General features: G+C 45.0%; 1 protein-coding gene across 3 annotated transcripts in view; it reads left to right on the plus strand.

Annotated features, from left to right (window-relative positions):
* The window catches only part of cntn5 (contactin 5), a 173070-nt gene that overhangs the window by 136487 nt on the left and 13491 nt on the right, over positions 1-23092 (plus strand). For 2 of the 3 annotated variants that reach the window (XM_058387984.1, XM_058387983.1), the window contains 5 exons: positions 107-251; positions 13305-13432; positions 13951-14126; positions 19111-19231; positions 21141-21299. In XM_058387984.1, the coding sequence (XP_058243967.1) occupies positions 107-251; positions 13305-13432; positions 13951-14126; positions 19111-19231; positions 21141-21299 (729 nt within the window). The remainder of the gene's footprint in view (positions 1-106; positions 252-13304; positions 13433-13950; positions 14127-19110; positions 19232-21140; positions 21300-23092) is intronic. The other variant, XM_058387985.1, reaches the window with a different exon arrangement.

The raw sequence follows: 23092 nt of genomic DNA on the forward strand, positions 1-23092 counted from the left end.
ACCAATCAGAGTCCAGAACTCAGCAGCAGCTCTGTGGAGTAAACGGTGATCAATGGAAGAATGAATATCTTTCTAATGATGTCTAATTGTCGTGTTTTTTTCTCAGCCTCGGCTCCTGTGTTCAGCTCTAACGCAGCAACGGTCATCGCCACCGTGGGTAGAGATGCTTCTCTGGAGTGCAGACCTCGAGCTTCACCCAAACCCAGGATCACTTGGAGGAAAGGAGACAGAAAAATCCAGAGCAGCCGGAGGTGAGTGGAGTCTGAGCTTCACAAATCCTCCTCAGCTTATCGTGTTAAGCGTGTTCATCAGCACGCATATATTTACATGCATTTGTGCTGAACTCGTTCTTAATCAGTGTTTACGCTGCTGATTACAGCCTGAGCCTGTGGACACGCCGCTGAGTGTTTGTCCACGCTCAGAAAACAACGCCGGGGATTTTTACATCAGCACAGGGGAAAAAAACTGAATTCATTCTGATTACAGATTCCTAATGAGCGGAACAGGACGCCGTCTGAAACCCGCCTTTATTGTCACGTTGTGTGTAATCTGAACGGAGCAGGGTTCTGTCTTGACGTTACCATGACAACGAGGAGCATGCGATGTGTACCGCTTCTTCATCGCACTGCTCGTGTTTTAACGAGCTTTAAATGATCTCTGTCTCTGAAGAACCTTTATTATTAACAGATTATTAGCTCGCGTGTTAGCGATGCCAATCTTCTGCTTCAGTAACAATCCCAACTCAGAGACTCCAGAAACAGGATTATATTTAACCGTTTGTAAGAAATAGAGTTTTCTGGCCCTGAAATGCCATGTTTCCTGATTTAAATGAGGGCTCCTGGGGACTGAACGGAAACAGGGATCAGTTCCCACAGCTGTGTTTCTGAATAAAATATAAAATATTCTGTGCTTAGTGATGGACTGATTTTATAAAATACAGACACTGACCACCACGAGTCTGTATCTGTCCATCATGTGCAGCAGCAGAAGTGCAACAGAGAGAGAGAGAGAGAGAGTGTGTGTGTGTGTGTGCGCATGCAGGCATGTGTGTAATGGTGTGCGTGTGTGTAACGGTGTGTGTGTGTGTGCATGCAGGCATGTGTGTAATGGTGTGCGTGTGTGTAACGGTGTGTGTGTGTGTGCATGCAGGCATGTGTGTAATGGTGTGCGTGTGTGTAACGGTGTGTGTGTGTGTGTGTGCATGCAGGCATGTGTGTAATGGTGTGCGTGTGTGTAACGGTGTGTGTGTGTGTGTGTGCATGCAGGCATGTGTGTAATGGTGTGCGTGTGTGTAACGGTGTGTGTGTGTGTGTGTGCATGCAGGCATGTGTGTAATGGTATGCGTGTGTGTGCACGCATGCGTGCGTGTAATGGTGTGTGTGTGTGTGTGTGTGTGTAATGGTGTGTGTGTGTGTGCATGTGTGTGTCTCAGACGTAGTTGTACGGTAGCAAAAGCACATTAACACAAAAACTCAAGATCAATTGAAGAAACAGCTTAGTGACCATCACATGCTCTATTCTGACCGGACTTGGTGGATCACATGACTATCATGAGCTGAAACTGTTATCTAGTTGACTTAAAGAATTTTTAAGTTAAAAATTATTTTTAATATTTATTTTAAATGTTAGAGTGACAGAGTTTGTAACTTCTGAGTTTCTGTTGTTTCTGGGTTTTTGCCGTTCGCTGTGGATCTGACGTTTGTGTTCTAAATTTCCGAGTTGAATTTCTTTCTCAGGGAGAATCCGTGTCAGGGTTTAGGGCTTTTCTGACACTTCGTTAACTGTGAAGTTTGTGATCCAGACAAACAGAGTCCCTCTGATTCCAGACTTCATGAAGATTCTAAGCAAACGGTGCTAAAATTTGATTGAAAGTAAAATAAAGTAATAAAAGTATGCTTTCAGCGGGAAGAAGCGCTGAAGATGAGCTGAAGATCGATTAATAAACATCTTCAGGTTCTGAGCTCCACCATGAGCTTCTCTGTAGTTCTGGAAATCTCTGCTCCTTGGTCTTGTTAGTTCACAATATTCTGTGAACAATTTTTCTGAACATTATGTAAAGCCTTGTTCTTATGTTGGTGATTCTCCTCACACTCCCTCAGAGCTGCCGGTTTCTCCTGTAGAGCTTCAACGTGTTTTGACTCTTTCTTTCCAGGGAGACCAATTAGCTTCCTGTTCAGCTTCTTGTCTTTTCTAAGGCTCGACTCCTGGCTGGTTTTCCAGTGCACTGACAGCCTTTAAATCCTTACATCTAATCCAGAAACAGCAACTCGACTTGTCCTTAGTCTTCCTAAACTCTCCCTTGGAACCACTGCCTTTTCTCCTCTGACTTCCTGCTGCATTAGATCTAAAACCCTGCTGCTGCCTGCCAAGACAATAAACTTCAGACTTTACCATCAAACCTTCTGCAGTACGAATGCTTCCATCTTCTGTGCTGCTCCTCAGTGATGTGTGATCATGTAATGAGTTATTCTGTAGGAAAGCACCGCTCAGAATCAGAACTTAAAATTCCAGACACATTTTGTAAACCTGATGCACTGCAGAAGCATCACTCGCTTATTAAACATGGCAGAAAAAGTCCTGAATCCACCCAGTGTTATAAAAAAACAACTTCTAGGCATGAGGATGGAGTTTAATCTGCGACTGAGAAAATTTCATATTCAACACAGGACACAGAGGTCACTCTTACAGCCACTGCTCGCATCTTTACCTGCAGTCCATTTAAGTCTGAAGCCATCATACACTCTCTCACATTCTCTCTCTCACATTCTCTCTCTTTCTCTCTCTCTCTCTCTCTCTCTCTCTCTCTCTCTATCTATCTATCTCTGTCTCTGTCTCTCTGACTCTGTCTCTTTCTCTGTCTCTCTCTCTCTCCCTCTCTCACGCTTTCTCTCTGACTCTCTGTCTCTTTTTCTGTCTCTCTCTCTCTCTCTCTCTCTCTCGTTTGCTCTCTCTCTCTCTCTCTCGCTTTCTCTCTCTCTCTCAAAGTCAATTCAGTTAATTTTATTTGTACAACTCTTTTATATTTATCCCTAATGCGTGAGACAGAGGATCATATATCCTCGAAAGGCGGAGCATAAACACTCTAACACACCCCTGGGTGGAGTATATGCACACTACAGAGTGTTTAATGTGCCAAACACAAGACAAGTACAGGAAGAGTTATCAAAACATTTAAATTGTTTCCTGAAAGTTACAAACTACAACATTAAAGCGAAAAAAGTCTCTAAAGTTTCTCTTGTTTTTCAGTGTTGTTCTAGATCTAATCGTGTGTTGGTGTCTGTAACAATAGGAGACAAAAGACAACTGTGAAACACTTCATTTGAGGGGAGCTTTAGATATTTGATATTCGACTAATCCACAGTGCAGGATTCATCAAGGCAGTGAAGAGAGTGAGGATTTTACACACAGAGAAAACAAGCACAGCTGGGACTCACTGCTTCTTATCCTCGTTCAGGAGAGATGAAGATGCTGCTTTCATCTGTTAAAAAAGTTTGTTTACACACACACACACACACACACATCTATATCTTAACAAACCAGTGCTGCACAATTTTAGTCCCTGACCCTCCAAATATTTATCACAGGGTGTGTGCCTGCGAGTGGACAGCGCAAATTATTTACTGGCTTTTTCTGCTGACGCTGGGGCCGTAAAGCAGCAATTTATTCTGAGAAATAGACCCTGGGACTCGCATGGTCTTTTAAAATGGTCCAGCAAAATGGCCAAATGCCCAACACACACACACACACACACACACAAACAGCTGTACCTCCACACCGCTCGCTTTTACATGATTCCAGTCTACTGTTAGACACAGGAGAGATCAGTGCATTGTGTGTGTGTGTGTGTGTGTGTGTGTGTGTGTGGAGGTCAGATCTGTGATGTACAGATCATATGTGCAGAGTGTGGTGGAGTGATGGTCAGGTGGAGTGATGATGGAGGTGGAGTGATGATGGAGGTGGAGTGATGGTCAGGTGGAGTGATGATGGAGGTGGAGTGATAGTCAGGTGGAGTGATGGTCAGGTGGAGTGATGATGGAGGTGGAGTGATAGTCAGGTGGAGTGATGATGGAGGTGGAGTGATAGTCAGGTGGAGTGATGGTCAGGTGGAGTGATGGTCAGGTGGAGTGATGATGGAGGTGGAGTGATGGTCAGGTGGAGTTATGGAAGTGGAGTGATGGTCAGGTGGAGTGATGATGGAGGTGGAGTGATGATGGAGGTGGAGTGATAGTCAGGTGGAGTGATGGTCAGGTGGAGTGATGGTCAGGTGGAGTGATGATGGAGGTGGAGTGATGGTCAGGTGGAGTTATGGAAGTGGAGTGATGGTCAGGTGGAGTGATGATGGAAGTGGAGTGATGGTCAGATGGAGTGATGGTCAGGTGGAGTGATGGTCAGGTGGAGTGATGATGGAGGTGGAGTGATGGTCAGGTGGAGTTATGGAAGTGGAGTGATGGTCAGGTGGAGTGATGATGGAAGTGGAGTGATGGTCAGGTGGAGTGATGGTCAGGTGGAGTGATGGTCAGGTGGAGTGATGATGGAGGTGGAGTGATGGTCAGGTGGAGTGATGATGAAGTTGAGGATTGTGTCTGTTTCTCAGGTAACGAGCTGATGTATGAACTTATAGTTTAAATTTTTATTCCATCATCCATCAGATAATTAAAGTGTCTGAATGCTAAAGCTTAAATTCTGTTCCTTTTAATAATACCAACATTAAGAATAAAACAATCATACCTTCAGATTCTGATGCTGGTTATATTTCATGGACAAAAGTCAAATTTAAATTAAAATTTTATTCATCTCATATGAAATCATACACAGTACGACATAGTGAGATGCTTTAACGACTGTCCTACATTTGAAGAAAGAAAAGAGTAAAAATTAAAGTGTGTGGACATGAAAAATAAAGGGATATAGTTAAAAATATATAGAGAAAAATAGGTAAAATTAAATGTAGAAATTAAAGACAAAATAATTGTGAAAAACCAATAGTTATCGGATATGCATATGCAAATATATGTATATATATATAGATATATATGTATATAAATATAAATATGTATATATAATATAAATATAAACAGTAAATATAATATAAAAATATAAAATTAAAATAAAAAATGTAAATATACAATATAATATAATATAGTATAATATATAGTATATGTAAAAATAAAATAATATTTAAATAAATAATATATATGTGTAAACTCTATAATATATAGAAAGATACAATATATAGATATATGTAGATGGACTAATTTAAATGGTATGACAATAAATAAATACAGTATGTACAGTACAGTGTGCATATGTAAGACAATATATATATATATATATAAGGCAAATATAAATGTCCAGTTGAACAGGAATATCAGGGAGTAAAGTGACGGTGCAGTGTGCACACAAAGATGTACAGAAAGATGTTCAGTGGGTGTGGTTATTGTGTGTGCAGAGCAGTGCAGAGTATACAAGTAGTGCAATTATTGCATGTGCAACAATCAGCTGAGGTAGAATGTCATGTCGTGTGGGGGAAGTCCAGAAAGTCCAGGTTCTAGGTGTACTTGTTGAGGGCCCGAATGGCCTGCGGGAAGAAGCTCCTCCTCATTGTCTCTGTGTTCGCCTTCAAGGAACTGAAACGTTTCCCTGACCTCAACAGAGAGAAGAGTCCATTGTTGGGATGGCTGAGGTCCTTCATAATCTTCCTGGCCTTGGTCCAGCACAGCTTGCTGTATATGGAGTCCAGGACAGGAAGCTCGGTACCGATGGTACACTCAGCTGATCGCACCACCCTCTGGAGAGCTTGCCTGTCCTGTTTGGTGCTGTTCCCAAACCAGGCTGTGATACTTCCCGTCAGGATGCTCTCAATGGTGCAGGTGTAGAATGTCTTTAGCACCTTTGAGGGCAGTTTAAAGTCCTTTAGGCGTCTGAGATGATAAAGACACTGCCGGGCCTTCTTCACCAGGGTGTTGACGTGACAGGACCATGGCAGGTCCTGCGTGATGTAGACACCTAGGTACCAGAAACTGTCCACTCTCTCCACTGGGGTCCCGTTGATGGTGAGGGGCTGGTAATTCCTCTCCTGCTTTGTGCTAAAGTCCACTATCAGCTCCTTAGTCTTGCTGACATTCAGGAGGAGATCGTTGACCTGGCACAATGTCTCCAGGTTTTTGATCTCCTCTAGGTAGGCCGTCTCGTCATTGTTGGAGATCAGACCCACCACCACAGTATCACCCACAAACTTAATGATGTTGGTGGAGCTGGAAGTGGCCGCACAGTCGTAGGTATACAGAGAGTACAGCAGGGGGCTCAGAACACAACCCTGGGGGGTTGTGTAAAGTCCAGTAAAATGTTATTACTGCACTGTATAAAATAAAATATTACCATACACCACACTGCTGCTGAGTTCTGGACACTTCGTCTGTAAAAGGTCTGAGCTGCTGTTACAGAAAATTAATCAACACCTTCTGACCAATCAGGAAGCAGAATGATTTTGATTTAAATTTATTTTCCTGTTTGTGTTTTTATTAAAGTAAATGAATGTAATGAAGCCATGGTGTCAGGATGGTTCTCAGACTTTAGAGACTAGATAAAGAAGTGGAAGGTGAGAGGGGCAGCAGCTCCGTTTATCTCCCACTCCCACCTGTAGTGAGGAACAAAGCTCTATAATGAACATGGATTTCTGCTGATGGTCAGCGTGGTGGTGTCCTGCACACAAGGTATTAATCCCATCAGTGTGAAAGGATGAAGCTCTTAATGTTCAAAACCTCAAACCATAAATGTCTCAAATATTGACAAAATAAACAGCATCATCATATATTTTTTCCTGTTTTTTTTCTCCATGTAATGGACAAATCCATGTATTTTTCTTCTCTAACTGAGTAAAATATGGCTCTGAATGATTTCTGGTGGCTGTGGAGATGTTGAACTGAATATCTGAAGGTTGATTTATTAAGGTTTCTTTACCAAACTCCAGAGCGACTTCTCCTTTCACTCTCTCCTCTCGGTGTTTGTTTTGTCGGTGTTTTCTCCTTCTTCTGCTTTTAGATTTGTGAAAATCTTTGTAAAAAAACATCTTTATGCCTTCATCTCTTTCTGTTAGTTCTCATCATCTCATCCTGGGAGAGAAGGAGTAAACACTCGCCCTGTAAAGGCATGAACTAAATGGTATTGGATGATGTAATATGACTGAAATAAGGCAGAGATTGAATTTTAATAAAACATTTACTTTGTGAAAAATTCATCCTCACACTTTAGAGTTCAATTAAAGGAAAGAAGAAAACCAGTGAAGGTCACCTTCCAGGACCCTCCTCTCCCCTCCTCTCCTCTCCTCCTCTCCCCTCCTCTCCTCTCCTCTCCTCTCCTCTCCTCTCCTCCTCTCCTCTCCTCTCCTCTCCTCTCCTCCCCTCCTCTCCTCTCCTCTCCTCTCCTCTCTTCTACTCTCCTCTCCTCTCTCCTCTCCTCTCCTCTCCTCTCCTCCTCTCCTCTCCTCTCCTCTCCTCTCATCTCCTCTCCTCTCCTCTCTCCTCTCCTCTCCTCTCCTCCTCCTCCTCCTCTCCCTCCTCTCCTCTCCTCTCTCCTCTCCTCTCCTCTCCTCTCCTCTCCTCTCTCTCCTCTCTCCTCCTCTCCTCCTCTCCTCTCCTCTCCTCTCCTCTCCTCTCATCTACTCTCTTCTCCTCTCCACTCCCCTCCTCTCCTCCTCTCCTCTCCTCTCCTCTCCTCTCCGCCTCTCCTCTCCTCTCCTCTCCTCTCCTCTCCTCTCCTCTCCTCCTCTCCTCTCCTCTCCTCCTCTCCCCTCCTCTCCTCTCCTCTCAACTCCACTCCTCTCATCTACTCTCTTCTCCTCTCCACTCCCCTCCTCTCCTCCTCTCCTCTCCTCTCCTCTCCTCTCCACTCCTCTCCTCTCCTCTCCTCTCATCTACTCTCTTCTCCTCTCCTCTCCCCTCCTCTCCTCTCCTCCTCTCCTCTCCTCCTCTCCTCTCCTCTCCTCTCCTCTCATCTACTCTCATCTACTCTCCTCTCCTCCTCTCCTCTCCTCCTCTCCTCTCCTCTCCTCTCCTCTCATCTACTCTCATCTACTCTCCTCTCCTCTCCTCTCCTCCTCCTCTCCTCTCCTCTCCTCTCCTCTCCTCTCCTCTTCCCTTCTCTTCCCCTCTCTCCTCTTCTCTTCCTCTCCTCTCCTCTCCTCTCCTCTCCCCTCCTCTCCCCTCCTCTCCTCTCCTCTCCCCTCCTCTCCTCTCCTCTCCTCTCCTCTCCTCCTCTCCTCTCATCTACTCTCCTCTCCTCTCCTCTCATCTACTCTCCTCTCCTCCTCTCCTCTCCTCTCCTCTCCTCCTCTCCTCTCCTCTCCTCTCCTCTCCTCTCCTCTCCTCTCCTCTCCTCTCCTCTCCTCTCCTCTCTTCTCCTCTCCTCTCTTCTCCTCTCTCTCTCCTCTCCTCTCCTCTCCTCTCCTCTCCTCTCCTCTCCTCTCCTCTCTCCTCTCCTCTCCTCTCCTCTCCTCTCCTCTCCTCTCCTCTCCTCTCCTCTCATCTACTCTCCTCTCCTCTCCCCTCCTCTCCCCTCCTCTCCTCTCCTCTCCTCTCCTCTCCTCTCCTCTCCTCTCCTCTCCTCTCCTCTCCTCTCCTCTCCTCTCCTCTCCTCTCCTCTCCTCTCCTCTCCTCTCCTCTCCTCTCCTCTCCCCTCCTCTCCCCTCCTCTCCTCCTCTCTCCCCTCCTCTCCCCTCCTCTCCCCTCCTCTCCTCCTCTCCTCTCCTCTCCTCTCATCTACTCTCCTCTCCTCTTATCTCCTCTCCTGTGTGTGTGTGTGTGTGTTATTAACAGACCTGTACACACTCCACATCTACACACTCAAGCTGGACAATTTAAACTTATTTTTCTAAAGAAGATTTAACTTTGTAAACTTTAAATCTGTTGAAATAAATCTAATAGATCTAATCTCTGTAGATAAATATCTGTGCTAATCCTCATCGATCTGTTCATTAGCATAGAAAATGAGCAGATTGAGCTGTTATTGACAATTTTATCTCTAAATCAGTTCCGTAAATTAAAGCACAGCAAAACAAACCCCAATAACTCTCTCCAGAGTCTTTGTGAACTTTAATAGTGAGTCTGGAATCTTCTGCTGCACTGATTTCCTTCAACACAATTTTAATTTTACAGAACTTTAGGAATCATCAGTAACTCTGGGCCTCAGTGTTTGAATTTCTCGAAATTATTTAATTTCACACTCATAAATCTTTATTCAGTAAATATTTCAGACTACATGTTTTCTTGCCTTCTGCTGTTCTGCTCCGTTAGAGTCACTCAGTGTGGATCAGAGTCACTCGGTGTGGATCAGAGTCACTCGGTGTGGTTCAGAGTCACTCGGTGTGGTTCAGAGTCACTCGGTGTGGATCAGAGTCACTCAGTGTGGATCAGAGTCACTCAGTGTGGATCAGAGTCACTCGGTGTGGTTCAGAGTCACTCAGTGTGGTTCAGAGTCACTCAGTGTGGTTCAGAGTCACTCAGTGTGGTTCAGAGTCACTCAGTGTGGATCAGAGTCACTCAGTGTGGATCAGAGTCACTCACTGTGGTTCAGAGTCACTCGGTGTGGTTCAGAGTCACTCACTGTGGTTCAGAGTCACTCAGTGTGGATCAGAGTCACTCAGTGTGGATCAGAGTCACTCAGTGTGCTTCAGAGTCACTCACTGTGGTTCAGAGTCACTCAGTGTGGATCAGAGTCACTCAGTGTGGATCAGAGTCACTCGGTGTGGTTCAGAGTCACTCGGTGTGGTTCAGAGTCACTCGGTGTGGTTCAGAGTCACTCAGTGTGGATCAGAGTCACTCGGTGTGGATCAGAGTCACTCGGTGTGGTCCAGAGTCACTCAGTGTGGTTCAGAGTCACTCGGTGTGGATCAGAGTCACTCAGTGTGGATCAGAGTCACTCAGTGTGGTTCAGAGTCACTGGGTGTAGTACAGAGTCAATCGGTGTGGTTCAGAGTCACTCAGTGTGGTTCAGAGTCACTGAGTGTAGTACAGAGTCACTCACTGTGGTTTAGAGTAACTGGGTGTAGTACAGAGTCACTCAGTGTGGATCAGAGTCACTTGGTGTGGATCAGAGTCACTCGGTGTGCATCAGAGTCACTCAGTGTGGTTCAGAATCACTGAGTGTAGTACAGAGTCACTGGGTGTAGTACAGAGTCACTCGGTGTAGTACAGAGTCACTCGGTGTGGTTCAGAGTCACTCGGTGTGGTTCAGAGTCATTCAGTGTGGTTCAGAGTCACTCGGTGTGGTTCAGAGTCACTCAGTGTAGTACAGAGTCACTCAGTGTGGATCAGAGTCACTCGGTGTGGTTCAGAGTCACTCGGTGTGATTTAGAGTCACTGAGTGTAGTACAGAGTCACTCAGTGTGGATCAGAGTCACTGGGTGTAGTACAGAGTCACTCACTGTGGTTCAGAGTCACTCGGTGTGGTTCAGAGTCATTCAGTGTGGTTCAGAGTCACTCAGTGTGGATCAGAGTCACTGGGTGTAGTTCAGAGTCACTCACTGTGGTTCAGAGTCACTCAGTGTGGTTCAGAGTCACTGAGTGTAGTACAGAGTCACTCGGTGTGGTTCAGAGTCATTCAGTGTGGTTCAGAGTCACTCGGTGTAGTACAGAGTCACTCGGTGTGGTTCAGAGTCACTCAGTGTGGTTCAGAGTCACTTGGTGTGGATCAGAGTCACTGGGTGTAGTACAGAGTCACTCGGTGTGTTTCAGAGTCACTCGGTGTGGTTCAGAGTCACTCGGTGTGGTTCAGAGTCACTCAGTGTGGTTCAGAGTCACTTAGTGTGGATCAGAGTTACTGGGTGTAGTACAGAGTCACTCGGTGTGTTTCAGAGTCACTCGGTGTGGTTCAGAGTCACTCGATGTGGTTTATAGTCATTGAGTATAGTACAGAGTCACTCGGTGTGGTTCAGAGTCACTCGGTGTGGTTCAGAGTCACTCGGTGTGGTTCAGAGTCACTCGGTGTGGTTCAGAGTCACTCGTTGTGGTTCAGAGTCACTCAGTGTGGTTCAGAGTCACTCGGTGTGGTTCAGAGTCACTCGGTGTGGTTCAGAGTCACTCGGTGTGGTTCAGAGTCACTCAGTGTGGTTCAGAGTCACTCGGTGTGGATCAGAGTCACTCGGTGTGGTTCAGAGTCACTCAGTGTAGTACAGAGTCACTCGGTGTGGTTCAGAGTCACTCGGTGTAGTACAGAGTCACTCGGTGTGGTTCAGAGTCACTCGGTGTGGTTCAGAGTCACTCAGTGTGGTTCAGAGTCATTCGGTGTGGTTCAGAGTTACTCAGTGTGGTTCAGAGTCACTGGGTGTAGTACAGAGTCACTCAGTGTGGTTCAGAGTCACTCAGTGTGGTTCAGAGTCACTCAGTGTGGTTCAGAGTCACTCAGTGTGGTTCAGAGTCACTGAGTGTAGTACAGAGTCACTCAGTGTGGTTTAGAGTAACTGGGTGTAGTACAGAGTCACTCGGTGTGGTTCAGAGTCACTTGGTGTGGTTCAGAGTCACTCAGTGTGGTTCAGAGTCACTCAGTGTGGTTCAGAGTCACTCAGTGTGGTTCAGAGTCACTGAGTGTAGTACAGAGTCACTCAGTGTGGTTCAGAGTCACTCAGTGTAGTACAGAGTCACTCAGTGTGGTTTAGAGTAACTGGGTGTAGTACAGAGTCACTCGGTGTGGTTCAGAGTCACTTGGTGTGGTTCAGAGTCACTCAGTGTGGTTCAGTCACTCGGTGTGGTTCAGAGTCACTCTGTGTGGTTCAGAGTCACTGAGTGTAGTACAGAGTCACTCAGTGTGGGTTAGAGTAACTGAGTGTAGTACAGAGTCACTCAGAGTGGATCAGAGTCACTCGGTGTGGTTCAGAGTCACTCAGTGTGGTTCAGAGTCACTCAGTGTGGTTCAGAGTCACTCGGTGTGGTTCAGAGTCACTCAGTGTGGTTCAGAGTCACTCAGTGTGGTTCAGAGTCACTCGGTGTGGTTCAGAGTCACTCAGTGTGGTTCAGAGTCACTCAGTGTGGTTCAGAGTCACTCGGTGTGGTTCAGAGTCACTCAGTGTGGTTCAGAGTCACTCAGTGTGGTTCAGAGTCACTGGGTGTAGTACAGAGTCAATCGGTGTGGTTCAGAGTCACTCAGTGTGGTTCAGAGTCACTGAGTGTAGTACAGAGTCACTCAGTGTGGTTTAGAGTAACTGGGTGTAGTACAGAGTCACTCAGTGTGGATCAGAGTCACTTGGTGTGGATCAGAGTCACTCGGTGTGCATCAGAGTCACTCAGTGTGGTTCAGAATCACTGAGTGTAGTACAGAGTCACTGGGTGTAGTACAGAGTCACTCGGTGTAGTACAGAGTCACTGGGTGTAGTACAGAGTCACTCGGTGTGGTTCAGAGTCATTCAGTGTGGTTCAGAGTCACTCGGTGTGGTTCAGAGTCACTCAGTGTAGTACAGAGTCACTCAGTGTGGATCAGAGTCACTCGGTGTGGTTCAGAGTCACTCGGTGTGATTTAGAGTCACTGAGTGTAGTACAGAGTCACTCAGTGTGGATCAGAGTCACTGGGTGTAGTACAGAGTCACTCACTGTGGTTCAGAGTCACTCGGTGTGGTTCAGAGTCATTCAGTGTGGTTCAGAGTCACTCAGTGTGGATCAGAGTCACTGGGTGTAGTTCAGAGTCACTCACTGTGGTTCAGAGTCACTCAGTGTGGTTCAGAGTCACTGAGTGTAGTACAGAGTCACTCGGTATGGTTCAGAGTCATTCAGTGTGGTTCAGAGTCACTCGGTGTAGTACAGAGTCACTCGGTGTGGTTCAGAGTCACTCAGTGTGGTTCAGAGTCACTTGGTGTGGATCAGAGTCACTGGGTGTAGTACAGAGTCACTCGGTGTGTTTCAGAGTCACTCGGTGTGGTTCAGAGTCACTCGGTGTGGTTCAGAGTCACTCAGTGTGGTTCAGAGTCACTCGGTGTGGTTCAGAGTCACTCGGTGTGTTTCAGAGTCACTCGGTGTGGTTCAGAGTCACTCGGTGTGGTTCAGAGTCACTCAGTGTGGTTCAGAGTCACTCGGTGTGGTTCAGAGTCACTCGGTGTGGTTCAGAGTCACTCGGTGTGGTTCAGAGTCACTCGGTGTGGTTCAGAGTCACTCGGTGTGGTTCAGAGTCACTCGGTGTGGTTCAGAGTCACTCGGTGAGAACAGAGTATAAAATAAAGGACTAATTCCACAAGCTAGAACTGTTAACTAACCTTTTTGTTAACTAGCCCCGTGTCCGCGGCGTTCTCCTGTATTTAAAGACACATTTCTGTTTTTTAACAGAGTTGTGGTTCTGCGTAACAGCACGTTGCAGATTATCAACGCGAGCCGTGTGGACGAGGGCAGTTACGTTTGTCGCGCCGAGAATCAGTTCGGATCTGCCGAGATGACGAGCTCACTGCTGGTGAAAGGTAAGTGACTCGCCTTCGCTCCTCCGTTTCCTCGGCCGTGTCAGATGGCAGCCTCATCTTCTGCAGCTGTTTGAGTGTAAAGTGTATAAAGTCGTGCACATCTGTTCATGAAGCAGAACACACAGACACGTCGCTCTCACACGGAAACGTGACGGCAGCTCAAATCTGAAATCCAGCTCAGTACAAATTGTGAAAAAAGTGTTTTGTGTTTGTTCATTTCAGTGTTCAGCACTTTGTTTATAACTGGCTTTATAAGAGAAACATCTGATTGTCCACAGAGAAAGAGCTTACAGCAGATTAATGTCGAGTGTCGAGAGCAGCTGCTTTACAGGACGATTAAATTCTCAGCATGTAAACCGGCCAGTCTTGGGAAGATCACTGATCCTCTGACATGAAAAGCTTTCACAATTTTGTTCAATGAGGCTTCCGTAGTCAGGGAGATGTACAGGAGCGGATGTTATTGCGTTAACTCTGTGATAAGTCCTAGTATGTTTTCAGAGATGATGTTGTCCTTACAGAGGCCATGAGGGTGGATCTGAGCCCAAAGCGTGTTGAGGTGACGGTGGGGGAAAGCGTGGTGCTCAGCTGTAAAGCAACACACGACCCTTCACTCGACATCTCCTTCTTCTGGCAGCTCAACAACCAGCCGCTGGAAGCTCAGCAGGACGACGGCCATTTTGAGTACATCAGAACAGTAAGGACTTCTCACTGTACAGCCGCTCCACTGGAGCTGTGACATTAAAGATAACAGATCTGGAGAAGAAGAATTTATACTTTAGAAGATTTGTGTTACCTGTACATAATGTTAATATGTGCACTAGATAACAAAAAAAAACAACAGATGATCTGTTATTTCACTGAGATAGAGACACATTTAATAGCAGTTTAGTGCTTTGAGACAATGCTCTTTGTTAATACAAAATAAATTGAATTGCAGAATGATGTTGATAATGTGTGTTACTCTACAGAGCTGTTGATTAATTCTCTATAACAGCAGCTCTGACAGTAGAGCAGCTGAACATCACAGCGTTGAGTATAGCACATATTAAAAATCTTTGACATGGTAAAGTTTTCTCTGAGGATAAATGTTTAATTTAGTGTGTATATAACATGTGGAAGGAGTCTCCAGTGTCAGTGCTGTGTATCAGTCAGAGGTAAAGCTGGAGGTTGAACTTCTCCACATCTTCAGGACAGAGGAGTTTACACTTTTGTGTGTTTTCTCAGTAACATGAGCAGCTGAGATTATTTTCAAGAGCGAGATTCGACAGTTGAGGGAAACACTGGAGTTTGTAGCTGCTGTAACGTGACAGCAGGAACTAATGTGATTCACAGACAATAAACATCGTTACATGTCATAAAAATAAATGGATAAAAAGAATGACATTTCAAGGAAAAATTGTAATTGATGATAAAATTGCTGTAGAGTAATAAAACGTGAGATTATGGGAAAACAATCAACGTTGGTGTGGGAAAATAACACTGAAATTCTGCTTTGGGTTTTTGGATTTCAGTCAGCACCTCAGGTCCAAGCGGCGATTACCCATAAGCCCCCTTTTCTGCATCTCAACACAACTATCGCATGCCCTGAAGAGTGTGTTATGTGTGTGTTTACAGGAGTGTAGCTCAAATTTCAATCAGAGGTTCAGAGTTTTATAAGAAAATGTCTGAATTCTGAAGAAAAGATGCCACTGTAATGTGGATCAGCAGAACCACAGCAGGCGGAGTTTGTGTTCCTCGTCCCATTTGTGGAAGAAAGATTCTTTCTCTTCTTCACTAAAAATAAATTGTCACTAGTGTCATCTCAATTTCTCATCTCTGCTTTCTTGTTAGCATGTAGCACCAGATCCTGCTCGAGCTCTGATGAGAATCGATGGTGTAAAAGGTCAGACGTTTCCACCTGAGATTAAAGAGCCGGTGTGAATCATATTGTCATGTTTCTCAAAGCCGCACGCATGTGACGGAGAGCCCATGGTTCTGCCTGATAGACCTCGAGGGAACATTGTGCTCCTCTAAAAGTTCAGAGACTTACGAGGAGAAATGTCTCTGAGGTTTTTCCCCTCGAGTGGCATTTTAGTGGTCAGTGTTTCTGCTGCTGTGTTCAGAGGCAAATACACTATATTGCCAAAAGTATTCGCTCACCTGCCTTGACTCGCATATGAACTTAAGTGACATCCCAATCCTAATCCATAGGGTTCAATATGACGTCGGTCCACCCTTTGCAGCTATAACAGCTTCAACTCTTCTGGGAAGGCTGTCCACAAGGTTTAGGAGTGTGTTTATGGGAATTTTTGACCATTCTTCCAGAAGCGCATTTGTGAGGTCACACACTGATGTTGGACGAGAAGGCCTGGCTCTCAGTCTCCGCTCTAATTCATCCCAAAGGTGTTCTATGGGGTTGAGGTCAGGACTCTGTGCAGGCCAGTCAAGTTCATCCACACCAGACTCTGTCATCCATGTCTTTATGGACCTTGCTTTGGTCACTGGTGCACAGTCATGTTGGAAGAGGAAGGGGCCAGCTCCAAACTGTTCCCACAAAGTTGGGAGCATGGAATTGTCCAAAATGTCTTGGTATGCTGAAGCATTCAGAGTTCCTGTCACTGGAACTAAGGGGCCAAGCCCAGGTCCTGAAAAACAACCCCACACCATAATCCCCCCTCCACCAAACTTTACACTTGGCACAATGCAGTCAGACAAGTACCGTTCTCCTGGCAACCGCCAAACCCAGACTCGTCCATCAGATTGCCAGATGGAGAAGCGCGATTTGTCACTCCAGAGAACGCGTCTCCACTGCTCTAGAGTCCAGTGGCGGCGTGCTTTACACCACTGCATCCGACGCTTTGCATTGCACTTGGTGATGTATGGCTTGGATGCAGCTGCTCGGCCATGGAAACCCATTCCATGAAGCTCTCTGCGCACTGTTCTTGAGCTAATCTGAAGGCCACATGAAGTTTGGAGGTCTTTAGCGATTGACTCTGCAGAAAGTTGGCGACCTCTTTGCACTATGTGCCTCAGCATCCGCTGACCCCGCTCCGTCAGTTTACGTGGCCTACCACTTCGTGGCTGAGTTGCTGTCGTTCCCAAACACTTCCACGTTCTTATAATACAGCTGACAGTTGACTGTGGAATATTTAGGAGCGAGGAAATTTCACGACTGGATTTGTTGCACAGGTGGCATCCTATCACAGTTCCACGCTGGAATTCACTGAGCTCCTGAGAGCGACCCATTCTTTCACAAATGTTTGTAAAAACAGTCTGCATGCCTAGGTGCTTGATTTTATACACCTGTGGCCATGGAAGTGATTGGAACACCTGATTCTGATTATTTGGATGGGTGAGTGAATACTTTTGGCAATATAGTGTATCTTTTTCACCTCAGCTCTGTGTCCTCAGACATGCTGACATGGTGATGCAGAGGGCAGCTTTGTCTCCCATATTTTCCCAGGGTCTGCATGGGTTCTGCAGTTTCTCCAGTTTCCTCACATGCCAGTACCTGGCCTGGCTACACTGGCTACTTGGCCTGGCTACTTAGGTGTGAATGTGTGTGACTGGTGTCCCGTGCAGAGCGTGTTCCCGCTGGATACCTAGTATTCCCGGGATAGACTCCGGATTACACCGTCACACTGACCAGGATAAAGCACTGAAGGAAACTGAAGGCTCTTTAAATTCCCTCATTACTTGTCTGTTTGTGAAAGACAACATGGCGTATTAAAAATAAATGTAATGACATTCAGATGTTTAAAGAGAAGTGTCCAATCTCCAAGTCAAGGTCAAAACAGACATTTCATAATAACCTGGAGCTCAAACCATGAGCACTTCACCATTATTAACAGCCGTAAACTAATCACTAATGTTTAATGATTAATCAGTAACGTTGTTGTTGATCTTCAGTGAGTTGATGATCTGCACTTCTCTAAAGAAGGAGCTGGATGTAGTTAGACCTCATTATTTTCATACCCCTGGGAGAACTGGCTGTTATATAATACAGAGGCCTGGTGTGTGTTGTTTAGCCTGGAACACACTTTTATTTTATCAGTGTATCGAGACTAACGTCGGTCACACAGCAGCCACTGCGTCTCATCACGTCTCCAATCAGGTTAAAAATCTCCAATGACTTTCTAACTGGCATTTATCCCTCATCAGTGTCAGGAGGACGGATGCAGTTCGGTTCAAACTGACTCGTATCCTTCATATATCCGATTAGAGGCAGTGTTCAACCTCCATACAGGTGTTAATACCAGCACTTATCATTTCTCAGCCATGGAGCAGCCAGACACATCACTGATTTGGTTCTAGACTCTAAAAAAATGGTCAGTGAGACACTTTTGGAAATTACACTGTGGCAGAAATTACATTTTGATGATGAACAGCAGAAAGAACAAAGGAGAGCTCTGGGCTGGTCAGTATGTATAGAACTGGGACTTTCACCTTCATTTCTGATATTCTGCAGTGATTTAGGTTCAAGAACTCCTGAATGTAAAGTTTCATCGTTTTTTAATAAACTCAGAGACTGCATTGGGATCTGTAACGGTTACTCAGTTTACTCACAACTTTATTCCAACATTCAGTAATCTGCACACAACAACAATGATAATAATAATAATAATAATAATAATAATAATAATAATAATAATAATAATAATAATGTACTGTTTTATTATTATTTCATTTTTTTTTTCATTTCATTGTCTGTACCGCTTATACGAGCTATCCTCAGGCATCATCGGGCATCAAGGCAGGATACACCCTGGATGGAGTACCAACCCATCACAGGGCACACACACTGATTCACCCACGCAATCACACACTACGGACAATTTAGAGACTCCAATCAGCCTAGAAGCATGTCTTTGGACTGTGGGAGGAAACTCGACCCCAGGACGCTGGAGGTGTGAGGCGAACATGCTAACCACTAAGCCACTGTGTCACCTCATTATTATTATTATTATTATTATTATTATTATTATTATTATTATTATCGCTGTTGCTGCAAAAGGGTTTTGAAATAAATTTTTCAATACACTAAAATATTCTGCTAACCTAAAATTGTTAAATGGACAGACTGACTGCAGCCTTAAATACAGAAAATCTGTATTTAAAATAAGTTAATATCAGTGAGTTACGTTGGGAGCTCAGGGTTCAGTACTGAGGTGAGTGTGAGTTTCCTCCAGTTTCTACCAACCTCACAAAAACAAGCCAGTAGGAGAACTACTCATCACAACTCAACTCTCACTCATCACAGGGCAGACACACACACAGTAGTGGATAAATGACCCCTGAGTGAGGATGAGTGTATGATGACCCGTAGCTCCCCCTGTGTTCCTGGGATAGACTCCGGATCCTCAGAGTGGGATACGCCACTTCCTGAGGCTGAATGAAGCCACAGATCTTTTTGGTCAGTCTTGGAGTTTTTCTTTGTTAGCATCGGTTCAGATGTAGAGCCAAATTCTGATCTGCTGTAATTTTAATGAGCCTCAGTGCTAAACAGCTGCCTTGGGACATTAAATTACATTCGTTTCATCTTCATTTGCACACGGCGGAGTCAGGAAGGAGATGTGGAGCGATCCGAGTCGTGTACTGACGACTGACTCAGGCAGTAAAATCAGCTCATTCCTCAGGGGTCAGGAAGGTCCATGTCTTTGTGTGTGAGCGTGTCTTCACCCCCTTCTTCTTCTGTTCAGCAGTCTTCCACGATGGATCTGATGATCAGAAACATCCTCCTGAAGCATGCTGGGAAATATGGCTGCCGGGTTCAGACGAGCGCCGACACAGTCCTCTCCGAAGCCGAGCTGCTTGTCAGAGGTGAGCTTGTTATCAGATCTCCATGTGCTAAAGGCTGAAGGCTAAACATTTAGCACTTCAAAGCAACAGGAGCAGCAGAGAAGCAGTGTGAGGGACTGGAGCCTGGAGCAAGCACACAGCAACGATTAACAAACAATAACAGCTGGAGTCGCTCGTCTCGTCGCGTGCCGTGTGCAGGAGACGAGCGCAGCATCAGCGTCAGTGCACAAGTGATTATAGCGCCTTTATTATCACTGCTTCTTAAAGAACACAGAGTTAAAAACAAGCAGAAACTCACAGTGCTAATTACTTGTCTATCAAAACTTTGTGTTTTTGCCAACCTCTTATCTCATTTATTACATTAACTTTGCTAATTAGTGTCTTTCACACTCAGAAGGCTATGGAATGTACTGTGTGTGTGTGTGTGTGTTTCCAGCATTATCACGCCTAATAGACACAACATTCATTCTGTACGCACTGTGATGACGAGCTGTAATGGTGTCTGATGTTCAGCTGCTCGTAACATCACGATGGTGGCTCTGTTTCTCCTCACTCCCAGCTGCCAGGTGTTACAGGAACTAAACACATTCACAATTCATCTCAGCGTTCTGTGAGCATGTGTTCATTATGTCTTTGTCTGGTGTGCAAACAGTTGTGTTTACTTTTTCACTCTTTTACGCACTGTGAGGGACGCTCAGGTGGATCCTCATGCAGCTTCTTAAAATAAAATACAAAGCCATAATTATGTCAAGCTCCAGATGTATGTAAGCGGTTTAAACCTCCATGACCATGATTCCTGCTTCCTGAAGGCTCAGACAGTAAAGCCCCTTTTCACAGCTTTTATGCTTAAAATATAAGCTCCTGCTCCCATGCACCAAGGCGATGCATGCAGAATATTAATGTGCACACATGCAAATGCACCTTCAGCTCCACACTTTAATGCATCTTTCTCTGAATATTTGGTTCCACTGCATGCAGGTGATGTCAGATTCTCAGTCACGGCTCTTTTACCCCGACACACTCGGGGGGGTTTTGCGACATTTACAGATTACAAGTCTGAGGTAAACATATGCTTGGAAGCTTTACACAGAATAAAGAGCTGGATGTAATCACGACTAACACAGCTGGGAGAGAGAGAGAGAGAGAGAGAAAGACAGAGAGAGAGAGAGAAAGACAGAGAGAGAGAGAGAGAGAGAGAGAGAGAGAGAGAGAAAGAAAGAGAGAGAGAGAAATAGAGAGAGAGAGAGAGAGAGAGAATGAAAACACAGAAACAAAAGAGGTCTTTGTATTATTTTAATGAGCCTGAAATTCTTGGCAAGTGATTGGTGTTATTCTGAACCCTGCTGTAGAGTCCATAAACTTGTCTGTTGTTGTTGTTGTTTACTCAGATATTACAGCCAGGGAATGAAATGCATGCACATGTTCTCCACTTCTCTTTCTACATGTGTGTTTCGCATCACATCTGTAAAGATAAACCTAATTAAACCATATCAATAATCAATAAAATGTAGCTTAATAATAAGAATAATAACTCACTGAAGTTGATTATTTTCCTAGAACAGCATGTCCTCAGTTATTCTTTTCCTTTTCTACTTCAGCAGTTCACCAATGATTAGCATATTTATTAATTAAAGAATGACATCATAATTTTTCCTGCTCCGTTGTAGTTATGTTTAACGTTGCTGCCGTGAGTTACTTCCTGTTCTCTCGTTCCCTCAGCAGCCTCTCTTTATTCTCCAGAAGCCTGCTCCATGTCCATGTTCTCTTCCACTGGTCAGTTAATTAGGTTTAGATCAAACGCAGTTTTCTCTCTGTGTAAATAAACTGCTCAAAATAAAAACAGTAAGAACTACAGCAGACTTTTCAAGGAATTTCGATGTGTGAGATTGATCTGGTCGTGGTTTATTTTGGTGATTGTGTTTGTGTCAAGGCCCCCCAGGACCTCCTGGAGTGGTGATCGTGGAGGAGATCACAGACACAACAGCCACATTGTCCTGGAGTCACGGTGTAGACAATCACAGTCCCATCAGCACCTACAACCTGCAGGCACGCAGCCCCTTCTCCCTGGGCTGGCAGACAGTCAAGACAGGTAATCAATACAGAGACAAAGGGGGTGTGTGTGTGTGTGTGTGTGTGTGTATAGGTGTGTTTACCTTCAGGAAACTGGGAGGAGCATTTATAACTGTTGTTTTGTGAATTCTGCATTATGAAAGGCTTTACTGTTTGCTCATAATGTTCCTGTTCTTAGCTCCAGCATGTACTGATCTTAACTCAATGTTCAAGGGTCAAGGTTAGTTATTGTCAATGCCACCATATGTACAGACATACAGAGGAATCGAAATACCGTTTCTCTTCTCTCGTCATTAACATTGTACTTACAGTCAGTGCAACAAAGAACAGATTTGTGATGGTACCAGCAGTATACTTATAATAAATAGATATAAATAAACCAGTGAAAAATAAACTGAACATCTGAATGAATATATATCTGAATAAGTGTAACCAGTGAATTCTATTAAATATACAAATATATTCTAAGGTGCAAATAAGCTGAAGATAGATGTAAACATGAACATAAACATGAAGATAAATGTAAACATTCAAAAAGTTAGATGCAAAACAGCATGTACACTAGCAGCAGTATGATTAGTGCAATAAGGGATTGAATAGTTTGTTCATGTAACGCTGAAACGTAATGTTTGAACAAGTGTTTGTAAACAGTTCAGTGTGTATAGAATTTTGTCGACAGTATAAAGTGTCTAATGTGAAATGAAGTGTGGGTGAGCTGTAGTTTCAGAGTTCAGGAGTAGGTATGGGAGGAGGGACATGATGGACACAGTTCAGCATCCTGACAGCCTGATGGACGAGGCTGTTAGAAAGTCTTGTGGAATGAACCTGGAGGCTCCGGTACCTTCTCCCTGAAGGCAGGAGGCTGAAGTAGAGGTTTGATGGGTGTGAATCATCTGCTGTGATGCTGGTGGCTCTGCTAGTGAGGCGGGTGTGGAAGGGTCCACAAGGGAGGGCAGAGAGACACCGATGATGATCTTGCTGGCTGCTTTCACTATGCGTTGCAGAGTCTTTCGACAGGAGGCAGTGCAGCCTCCGTACCACACAGTGATGCAGCTGGTGAGAATGCTCCTGATGGTGCCCCGGTAGAAGGAGCACATGATAGGAGGTGGGACTCGTGCTTTCCTCAGTCGGTGAAGAAAGTAAAGGTGTGACTGAGCTTTCTTGGCCAGCGATGTGGTGTTGGTCATCCAGGAGAGGTCCTCAGAAATATGCATTCCTAGGAACCTGGTGCTGTTCACCCTCTCCACTGCAGCACCATTGATGGTTAGTGGGGGGTGCTGTGGTGGTCCTTTCCTGAAGTCGATGACAATTTCTTCACCACGTTGAGGAAGAGATTGTTGTCGGTACACCACTGGACCAGATGGCTCACCTCACTCCTGTATTTCCCTCGTTGTTGGTGATGAGGCTCACTACAGTTGTGTCATCTGCAAACTTGACGATGTGGTTGGTATTGTAGCTGGGTACACAATCATGGGTCAACAGGGTGAAGAGCATCGGGCTGAGCACGCATCCTTGTGCCCTGTGACCCTGTGCTCAGTGTGATGGTCTTAGATGTTTTTCCGCCGACTCGTACATTCTGTGGTCTCTCTAATAGGAAGTCCAGAACCCAGTTACAGAGAGGGAAGATGATTAATGAGCTCCAGTATTCTTTAATTCCTCTCCACTGGCTCTCAGAACATCACTGCTGATCCTCTCTCAGCTCTTCTCCACTTCCTCTGTGCAGATATGAAATGAGATCTCACTGGCCTTCTATTAAATGTCTGTTGTGTGTGGAGTAAATGTCATTGGTTTAAATCATATGCCAAATTAACT

This window comes from Hemibagrus wyckioides, linkage group LG04 (genome assembly GCF_019097595.1).
Source record: "Hemibagrus wyckioides isolate EC202008001 linkage group LG04, SWU_Hwy_1.0, whole genome shotgun sequence".
NCBI lineage: Eukaryota > Metazoa > Chordata > Actinopteri > Siluriformes > Bagridae > Hemibagrus > Hemibagrus wyckioides.